At 30.1% G+C, this 12,053-nt stretch overlaps 1 protein-coding gene across 1 annotated transcript in view; it reads right to left on the minus strand.

The window, feature by feature from the left end:
- The window catches only part of LOC132949993 (head-specific guanylate cyclase), a 299,190-nt gene that overhangs the window by 171,271 nt on the left and 115,866 nt on the right, over positions 1-12,053 (minus strand). The window contains exon 5 of the mRNA XM_061021156.1: positions 10,212-10,372. Coding sequence (XP_060877139.1) covers positions 10,212-10,372 — 161 coding nt within the window. The remainder of the gene's footprint in view (positions 1-10,211; positions 10,373-12,053) is intronic.

Below are 12,053 nucleotides of genomic sequence, written 5' to 3' on the forward strand. Positions count from 1 at the left end.
AGAAAAATACAATTATGAATAGATAAATTCTGCTGTAATCTGATCCTATTTTGCAGTGAACAAAATGATTGGCTAAAGGTAATTGTTACGAACTACAAAAGGTAAACACTGGTTTACACTTGCTATTATTGTGACCAATAGCGATATGATATGACGTATGTAGGACGAGGTCTTCGCTATAGGTATTTATGAAGAAGAAGGAATATGACTTGTATGGTATATGGCTACGACACGGGAAATACACGAACCTGTGCGAAATCAAAAAGGAGAATATAAGAGACAAAAAAATGTTGAACCGAAAAGATTGTACAACAAACTTTATGTATTAGAATTTTCTCAAAGGCAAAACGATTAGAGTATGGGCTGGCAATATCAGGCTGCGGGCTGATGGAAGACTAATACGAAACGTCTTAGTTTAGAGACCTGATAAAAAAAAAGGGAAAAACAAGCGCCAAGCAGAAGGTCCCGACCTCAGAGGTTGTTGGAGAGGTTAGATATTTCAGATGTCAAAGCGTCAATGGAAAGCTGCAAGAGATCCGGATGGATGGAGAAGCTTGGCGAAAGCTTGATGGCCTGTCTATAGTACTATAAAATCTATTCAATGTTCAAGGAGGATGGTGGAATGAGTGGATGTGCTTAGAAGGCTGGTTGGGGAGGAAGTGAGTGCGGGGGGAGCCAAGCCGGGTACCCGGTTGTGCATACAATATTATTATTATTATTATTATCATAGGTGTGTGTCGTTTGTGTAGTTTATTATATTATGTAGGTAGGTACTACAAGCTCGCGAATCAAAATATGCTTTTGCGAGTCTCCGTCATCGGATTTCCTCTTCGAGAACGAACCGTTGATGTTCTACAACACAACTGCGATAATGATAAAAATAACAATAATATTACATCGACTCTAGTGGACGTCGCAATCGGACAGGGAAACAAAGTGAAGAGACGTTTCGTGTTATTATACTATTATTATTATGCACGTTCGTCCGTATTATTATTATTATTATTATTCTTATTATTATTATTATTATTATTATTGTTATTATTTCGAAAAACACACGCGATATTATTTTGCGCGACTTTGAAACCTTTGACGACGTATTATACAATATAATATAATGATTTGTATACGCAGTAGTATGGCGTGCTGCGTGCAATGTTATAATCCTATTATACCTATATTATACAGACAACAGACTCTTCAAAAATAATATAAAGATAATGGTATTACGTTTTAACCGATGCGACATCAAACGTAAAATCGTAGAAAATTAAATTTTACATAGGCGTTGGTTTTGGTGGGTGCCTATACCTACGTGTTCTCGTCTTTGCGCTTGTGTCTACCATCAAACAGCACATTATTATGTTTATAAAAATAATTTCTTGCTCCAACATCGTTTCGTACATTGTTTTATTTTACCAAATATACGCTTTGTAGTCGAGAAATTATTTTTGATCATTTACTAAATGAGTTGCTTACTGCGATAAAAATATGTAATACTCGATGTTTACTTTGAGCGTATAACGATGATACGCTTAAAAGAAGAATTCGCGTCCTTAATTAAACAAAAACACACATTATATTCATCTTCAAAAATGTAATATAATTAATTTCCAAAATTGTTATTAAATAATATTACAATATAATGTACAATAGTCTAAACTCTAAACCACTTTCATAACAATATACCATTATAGTATTATAATTCACAGTATTAGCTACTTGTTTTATGCTTGTTGCGAACAAATTATGTTTAAAACATTCATTGTGGATGTCAAATGCATTTTTTTCGTATACACTATTTGTATTATGGCGTTTTAAACACCGAGCACAAAATAATGTGCATCGTATATATTTGAATATTAAATACGATGTGTTACACAGATGAAAATACGCATCATAAAACGCAGTTTTTTTTTGATAATTTCCTCTTTGTTAAGTAGTTTTGAGATTAAATTAATACTTACATGCACAATGAAATCAATGAAAAAAAAATGTTTTTAGATCCAAACCACTATATTTTCAGTTACTTTGTTTAAGGTCTAACTGCTTATAATAATATTAGGTTCATTTTATTCGTATATGCATATTAAAATATGTAGTTATATCAAGATTGTGATGTCATTAATATCATAACAACTGTGTACTGTATAAAAGTCTATACGCAGGTAACAACAAGTTTCAGTACAAAAATTTTCATAATTTATAAGCATTACCCAATACGGCTACAATCATTGCTGTACCTGAGAGGCAGAAGGGACAAAGTCCATTTATATGAAAACTGAGGTTATGTTTTTTTTCTTATGTAAAATTTTGACGCGCGTCATTTTACCTATTTTCATTTTAACCCAATGACGTGTATTCACCGAGATATTGGGAAATAACAAAAATAACTAAGTCCAAATATCAATTTCGATTTATAAATTATATTATTTTGCGAAATTCTTGTAAAGACTTGGACCCAATCGATAAAATAATAACATTTTTATATTTAACTGGAGTATAATGTAAATTAATTAATATAAATATATAATATTATAATTTTTACCTATATTACAATTTACAACAGTCAACGTTATAATATAATATTATAATATTTACCTATATTACAATTTACAACAGTCAACGTTATAATATAATATTATAATATTTACCTATATTACAATTTACAACAGTCAACGTTATAATATAATATTATAATTTATTTTTTAAATAATCAAAATTAACATAGATATCAATAGGGTCCAAGTCATTGTGGATATGAGAAAATGGATCTAGCTCAAAAATATTTCATTTAAATCGTAAAATAAACAATTATAGGTAAGTTATAATTAAAAGAAAAAATATTTATCTTATTGAGAATATCATATAGCCTATAATTTAAAACAAACCTCGTTGGTATAATCATTAAATTGAATTTACACCAGCCATTTAAGTACAATTTAAAAATAGTTGAAAAATGGTTTTTTGATTCTCCTAAAAAGTTACTATATTGGACTTATTGGTCCCTTCTACCTCTCAAGTACAGAATTTGGTTTCCCTGCTTATAATAATATTGTAGATATGTATACTTGTAAAAACCTGAACTAAACTATTGATTTCAGATTTAAAGTTTATAATATTTTAATAGCTGACCTACCTATCTGCGCGTAACTGCGAGTCTTTTAATCTTTTGAATACATATTAAAAACGAGGCGTGGTGCGTAGAAAAAAAAAATTTATTTTTAATAATTCTAGGCATATCATTATAAATGTGTTCACTGAAAACCAATCTCAGACATTTTCGTGCTACACCGTGTAGTTTTATCTTTGCTCGTTATTTGTTAGTTTACGTTACGAACTACACCGTAGGTATCTATGTAGGAAGGTTTTATATTCGCTTCAGACGCATAATGATAGTAATAATAATAATATACAATGAGCTTATTGAAACAATTTATAACGGTCAAATAGTTTAATTTCCTGCAGGTCGTCCATGCTCTGTTAAATTATTATTTTCTTGGAAATTGAGGGTAAACTGCACCCACGTGGTACCGGCGTATATAATCTATAATAGAGTGTAAGGTGAGGATTTTCGAAAATATATAATATTATATAACAATTTATTGATGTAGGTACATTATTATATAGACGCTTACAATATTATTTTTCTGCCGATAGTTATAAACTATAATATTATGATGGAGTGATGGTGGTCCTCTGAAAGTATATACATATAGCATATCACAGTGGTGAAGACAGGAATTTTCATTGGTAGGGGGAGTGGACCCTATACAGGATGATTTTTTAAATATATTCACCACCATTTTTCCCTTAAATAATTCAAATTTTGATTTTTTTACATTTTTAAGTATAGCCAAAGACCATATTTTCAAATTCCAGATATTATTTGTATTACTTCAGGAGTATCCCTTTTTCACTGAAAACTATTTAGCAAATTATTTCTAAGATAAATCGCATGGTATTGCCCCCTTAACTAATTTATACAGGTATAAAATAAAGGTAATTGGAGGGTCCACTCCATGGCATATCAGGTACAATATCGGTATGGAAATTTAGTATTCATTTTTACGAGACGAGAACTGGCGAAATCATTTGCAAATATCGTGAAAGGGGCTCACTGTCGTATCTCTGCGTGCGGTTGAAAGAGACGGGTCAAAATTTCTGGACGGGATGAAGTGTAGAGAATTTAATAATATGTGACAGGGAGTGACGGTTTCGATAAGAAAAAAACACCCCCCCCCCCCCCCAACCGTTAAACGCGATTGTAGAATAGTGAAAATGCATTAGGACCATGATCTACGTATAGCTGAGATTACATTACACGAATAACACAATATTGCAATATAGTATGATACATAATATGGGTATTATATTATTATTGTAGTTGGTAGTTTTTTATTACCTACCTAAGTTGAAAGATTTCGCATTTTTAAGATTATATGGAAAATATGACGTGATATCATATTATTATTACCTTTAGATGAAACATTGTATTATAATAATTAGTTAGTTTTTCTAGTACCTACATATTATATTAACTACCTACCTATGATGTATGTTACGTGCTATCTACTTACTTTCAAACATTATTTGATACAGCATATTATTCTAATATACATAATATAATATTTTATAATAAGTTATATACTGTTCCCGGTTTTTTTTTTTAATGTATTCTTGTGATTGCAATTTAGTTGATTCAGGAAGTTTAGAGTTTTAATTTAGTGTTTTTAGTTTTTTTTTTTTATAAAACAAAGAACGTTTTCCAAAAAAACCCAAACTTATTTAAAAATATTTAACCCAATTTGAAGTTCTATTTAACTTATTTTTGACAATATGTCCCGCTAGTTAAGACAAAAACAATAGCTGTTACTAATTAGAGAGCTATAGCTAATGATCTTTCAGGAGTAAGGTTGTGAATCCAACTGAGTTATCAACAATATACTTTGTTTAATGTTACAAACAAAATGTGAATTTTCTACATGACGTATGGTACCTGGTTATATCTAATTATATTATAGCATTATAAGGTTCTTCTGTAATGTCTGCGTATCGATGACCAGCTACAGATTTAGTGATACTCAACGAAAATTCGTAAAAGATTTGGTAATTTATTCGGTACAACTACTACTACCCAGGTAATTTGCATGAAATATATATCACCATTATAATTGTGGTGGTACGTCCTATGGCAGAAAACCTCTACCAAGTTAATACATGACAAATTATAAACGAAAGACAATTTTTTATGAAATATCCAATACCAATCAGCTCTTAATAAGACAATTGATTGTTTTGTTTACACATAATAATATTATAGTGGCATTCAATTATTATTCAATTCTTGGAACGTTTTTGAGAGTATTGTTGAATTCGGTTGTTGCACATTTTTAAGTGCATGAGAAATCATGAAAGCGTTGTGTCAACTGTAATGAGTTTGTGTGAAGTGTAACAAAAATGAAAAATACGTGATATTTTCATTGTTATCTAACTGAAAAAAAATCACAGTAACTATTGCCTAATCTTATAATTTTTAAATTATAAACGAAAAATGGTTATTCCAATTACCACAAAATATTTGTAAAGAGACCGGCTCCAACAATGGTTTGCATAGAAATGTCAAGAATACAATATTCTAAGAATGAAAATGTTAACAAAATTTAAAAATATATTTTAATACATTATTATGAATAACTTATTATGAGTAAATCGTACATAAGTTTCTTATTATAAATGGACTTATTATTAATTGTCAGAAAGCAAATAACAATAATAATAATGTGTTACAGTTTTGAAACGGAGAAGTATCTTTTTATGTGTTTTTAGTATATTTTATTGTATCCATAGCGATATTTAAAATCAACCATTTAATCACAAATGGAAAAAAATATAAAATATAAAAATATAAATATCAATCTTTGAAAATTATTTTCCATTTTTTCTTTCATGTATGATTATAATAATTAGTATACCGTAATATCTAGACATAATTTTCATATATAAGAGTAATATATTATATTTTACCTCTTTAATTATTTAATGCAGAAATAAAAACATAAATGATTGCTGACCAAAGTCATACGAATTAAAAGTAAAAATTAATTAACTTCAAATGTGTATTATACACGAACCTATGATATTATAAAATAACATACTTTTTATTAAGTGTGTTACTTTTTTAATGTAACTTTTCAGATTACTCGAGTCAAATAAAATATTATTCATTTCACAGAAAATCTATAATACTATACATCATCAACTATAAAATAAAAATATATTCTAAATGGGAAATAGCACGTTGTTGCGGTGGATGCTTTTATTTTTTATTTTGAAGAATGCGCTTATGTTACACAGCGCCTGATGATTATACGACACACATTACGCTTTTTATTGCTCTGAAATCCTTTAACCCCAAACGGTTGGTTATTGATCATTTGGAGTCTGCGAAAGTGCTCTCTCTGAAATAATGCATTACGATACGAGTATTTATGACTGATGACTTTTATATTAAACGCACAAGCATTCTGTCCAGATATTATTTTTACGGATGGCTATAAGAGAACGCGGGCAGACTAAAATATTGTGCCGGGAGAATGATGTTAACGGGGAGATGCCCTAACGAAAGAGCTATGCAATTGATAATCTGTCATCAGGGCCATTGCACTTGCTTAGGATCAGTAGTCGTACGGGCATATTCGGGTCACGTAAAATATTTTCGCGTTTGGCGGGTGAAATGTATAAATGTATAAATGTCCAGAAAAAATATTAAAAGTGTGCGGCAACAAACTGCGAGTTTTCTTATAGCAATATAATATTGCAGTCGGAGATAATTTATTTGGGCGAGTGGCGGAGAGGTATTCTTTGGAGAAATTTGGTACTCCGTCACTTCGTGGAGCCCCCTCCCTCCAATCCTAACCTAACCGGGAGGTGCAGCTTTCCCGTTTGTCGAGTAGCTGGATTTAATTAAAGGATATTGTTGAATTTCAGCATCACTAACAACCGTGCTTGCTACCCGACATTTCTCCGTCACGGTGAAAAATAATGAGAGAACAGCAGCAGCCACGGTGAATACGTTTATGTATTACTGCAGAGGGCTTAGTCGCCGCCGCCGCCGCCGCCCTGAAGTCACAGTACAAACAAAATGGAATTTAATCGACTGTGTAAGGAACGTTGGAGGTGTGATGAACGTTAAAATGTAATAAACGAAAAACCCTCATTCGTGCCCTCGCCCTCGCCGACCGCCCAACCCATAACCCACAACCAGAAGTGGTGGACATTAGATATGTAAGCCACATTAAAAGTCCATTATATACGGAACTACGCCAGCCGAAAATGGTCAGCTTATCGAATAACACACGGAAGACCTTGGCAGAAAAAGCGCGCGAAACACCTACGATGAGATAACGAATATTTAAGGGAAGAACAGGTGGTCGTTTTACTGATTAACGTATGCATATTATACCAATGTATATTATAATATTATGTATTATGATTATTATAAAGCTTATAATGAACTAAATTTATTAAGCCGATTATTTCGTAACATAATAATATGCAGACAATGAATGCATTTTTTTATTATTAAATGAATACATTTTGACAATAGAAGATAATAATAACTATTTTTAGTACGCATAGCATATGATTTATTCAGTGATTGGAAGGAGCGCGTTCAAAATAACTCATTTCAATGATTTCGTTCAATTTGCAGAAACTTTAATGGAATTTCAATAATATCTTAGAGAAACATGAACGATTTTATTTGTTTTATTTTTTTCAATAATTTGTTCTTAAATATAGCGGGGAATTAAAATAGTTTTTAGAGTAAACATTTTTATAATTTTTTATTTTAGAAATTTAGTCAATATAATATGAGCTGTATAATTAAACCGTTATACGACAATATACGATAATATTGACAATGTTTACAAAACGTAAATTCAGTTATGGTGGTCTCATCGGTCTTAACTTATAAAACGTATATTAAAACAAATTAAACATTTTAAAAATAAAACATCGGCCTAATTGACCAATTAATTAATATATTTTTAAAATTGTTAAGGAACGATAAATGGTGTTTCTTTAAGCCATTAACGAGAAACGAATTAGTTCCTTTTAACAAGATGAACGTGAATGTGAACTAATTTCTTTGTTAAAGGAACCTTCCTAGGACATGCTATAATATAGTAGTTGTAATGTTATTTTTTTTATATTTTTTAGGTACCTATAACAAAAGTAATATATTTTAATAAGTGATTCTTTTATTAAATATTGTAATATAATTAATGATCTTACCAACTCTTAATGTCACGAAAAAATATATGATATTAGACATAACATAACAATAAAATTATAATATATTAATACATACAGTGGCGTAGCCAGGTGGGGTTTTGAGTAGTCAAAAAAAAATATATAAATGCCTATATGAAAAGGAAATTGAAAATGTTGCCACAAAAATTTATCTCAGATAACCGTTTTATTTAAATGGATAAAAACATGCTCATTGCTCACTTTAAATTATTTTTGTCTAGGTAATGCACAAAACTACACGTGGGCGTATTTCCTAGCTCAATTTCCCGTGGAAAAGAGTTGGGACTCGATAAAACTTCGCTAAAATGCTACTCTGTAGTTTTTTGTGTAAATAAATAAACAAATAGCTTGTCGATTAGATTAGTGTTACCAGAGTTAACCCGTGACAAAAATATCCATTTTAACTTAATGGCCGTTATACTGTTAAAATGTTGTACCCTGTTTAAAAAGTTTTTTTTCAATGTTTACGCAGGAAACATATAAAAAGTGTCTAGAATAAAATATTAGTACCTACCAAGTCTATAGAACACTCCTTGTAAACTAGCCTGTGAAAATTCTGACGAAATCGGTTCATCTGTTTTGAAGATTAACTCGGACTACCAGATGGACACTATTCAATTTAATTTATTTGTATATAGATTGATATTAAATTATAGTTTCATTCATAAGTCATAGGCAAATAGTATTAAAACTTAAACTATAACTTTTACTTCACTATAATGTATACGAAAAGAATAAATAGCGTTTCAGAAAACCAACAAAAATATGATCGATAATAAATTTAACTTACAATTGCAGCTCTTTTAGGCCATGTGATTTGAAGACAAACAAAAAAACTAGTGGTCAACTGATCTTATAAAACAAAATTATCATCTGTAATTAATAATTATGCAAATATTGCTAAGCCAAAATGTCAACTTGTTTTGTTTACTATAACAATATTAATGATAACCATATAGGTTAACTGCAGTGTATAGAAATGTATTGTATATTTTGTGCAAAAACAACGTTAAACTTTTACTATTATGTTTTAGTCGACAATGTTTTCAATAATCCATAAGAAATTCGTCGATTTAATTTCAAGATAAGAAGTAAGTAGTTGGATTTACTTTTTTCTGACGTTTTGGCTTGTTTGTCTACCAGCAATCTAAATAAACGTGAACTATAGCTGCTGTCTATTTACGCACCAAACTTTTCGCAACTTCGGTTGAAAATTGTTGTGTATTTTAAAAGTTCTCGATAGGCTTATCTTTTTTTCATGATATTGTTTTTGATTTCATATGTTTTTTTCCCTTTGGCATATCGACACGTGACAACTCACACGCTTTTGAAATATTTTCAATTCCTAATCATGTATAATATATTATACAAAATAATTAATGGCCAACGTATATTAATTAATGTTAAGTATGTACCTAATGTTTAAGTAATAAAGTTTTTTTTATCTGAAACAGTTTTAATAAATAATCTTGATAATTGCACCTAATAAGTTAAACTTTGTTACAATACAAGATGTGTTACATACTTATGCTTTAATGATGATCTCAGATCTGACGGAGATTACGGCAGTTGCAGGTATATGATTCGAAAGAATAGTATGCAATGTTCAAATAATATGTTAAAATGTCAACATTGCTCATAAAAAATAATTCCAACGCTCGAAACAGCATAATATCACGTTTTAACGCTTAGACCAGTGAGTACTCGTGTATTGTAACGAACGTATAAATGATATAATTTTTTTTATATGCCTAATATGTTTTTGCTTTTTTTTTTAAGATAAAACGTCGAGTTTGTGCTATATTATTTAGTTAACCATCGTAATAACGTGACATTAAATAACCTATTAAATAACAGTAATGTATTATTATCATTATTTGGATGAGGTCACTTACCTTATCGTCGCCCATTTGCAGGACGTCGTGCACGCCGTCCAACGTGGTCAGGAAGTGGTACAGGTTGCCGCCCAAACTCTTCAGCGCTCGGATTTGCCGGTCGTCGCGGCATTCTTGTATGAGCGTAGCGCCAACGGCTTCGATTACTTTGGCACCGTCACCTGCCGGGCGGGGAAAAAAATTCAAATAAATTATCTACGACGTCATTGGCAGATATTTTTTCTTTATTTTCCCTTCTTCTCGGACGTAAAAACCGTGAAGGCGAAAAAATGTACATAATGATATTATATTTATAGATAATGCGATAAAGCTGACTGCCACCCATATTATAATAATAATAATATTAATAATAAGTAGGACTAGGGACCTTGCATGTTTTCCAATATTCATTAAAAACATAGCCTAGTGGCATTTATCATAATATTTTCGTCACTAGACGTCGTAAATACGCCGAAGCACCGACGATTTTCCACAGCCCAACATCTCTCTGACTACCTAGCTGTCAACGATTATAACGCAATCTACACATTTTTCCACACCACACATTTAAGCAAAAAATTGTAAACAACAGTAAATATTGCAATCTTGTTTCTTTTGACCTGTTTTATCTCTGTGTTTTAACTCTAGGCTATAACCAATAAACATTGTTATTTTTTATTCGTTTCTATAATGGTGATAATTGATAAACAAATAATTTAATTGAAATTTTTAGCGGTTTTTTGTAATTTGTCAGTGGTTTTTCCCGTGACATTTATAAGTATTAAGAAAATCAAAAAATTACCTCTCTAAAGTCTATATATAGATAAATCTATCTTGATCAAATTTGCCTAAAGATAAGATACTATGTGTTGAAATCAAAGCACCCCTTCCGGTGGAAGTTTTGTATATAGGATAAAAAAAAAAATAAACACCATTGTAAGACCACTAGTTTCCTCGCCCCGCTCAAAATCTAATATCTAATTAGTTGTAAAAAAAAAAGGGAAATATTATATGGGTATTTTAAAAACTGTAATTAAATGAATGCTAAAAAAATGTATGTCAAATTTTAACATTATTTGTGGTCTGAGTAATAAATCTAAATGGGCTGTGGACGAGGCACATTGTACACTCACTTTATAATATTCGGTATATTTCTTTGTAAATAATAAATGATTATTATATAATATTTCCATAAGGAGATTCACTTGTTCATAATTGAGTTGTAATTTCAATTATTTCCACCACATTTAAACAGTATATTTTGTCTGTCTTCCCGAACAATTCGTTTTACATTCACTGACAATTGTATATGAATATTTAACGGATAAACCTCTTTTTTCGACGAATAGGTTCAATTAAAATGCAATTCAAAAGTGTGGTATTTAATAAGATAATATGATTCAATTGTTCAGTGGCACATTCAGTTACGTGCCTACACACTGTAAAATGTAAACACCTCTATTGTTGACACTATAGTATATGTATTTCTTATAAAACGTTTATACAAAACCAATTTTAATGCTTTTTGATTTCTTTTATAATACATTGTACTATTGTTGAACAAAAACTGATATAACAAAACAATGATTGTGAATAGGTATAATATTGTACAATACATGAACATAACTCAGACAGTGGATGTATTATAAGTTTATAACAATTATTTGTTTAAACACTCGATTAAAAGTTATATTAATAATATCATACCTCTGTTTTTCATATATTCTTATAATGTGAAATTTGTTTAATAGTAAAAGGTAAACGTCAAATCGCTAATAATATTTAATCTTGGATACATCAGAAACTTTGTCTGTTAAAAATATCAGTGTAACTGATAATTTTATATTATAACTTGAGATTTTC

This window comes from Metopolophium dirhodum, chromosome 8 (assembly GCF_019925205.1).
Source record: "Metopolophium dirhodum isolate CAU chromosome 8, ASM1992520v1, whole genome shotgun sequence".
Taxonomy (NCBI): Eukaryota; Metazoa; Arthropoda; class Insecta; order Hemiptera; family Aphididae; genus Metopolophium; species Metopolophium dirhodum.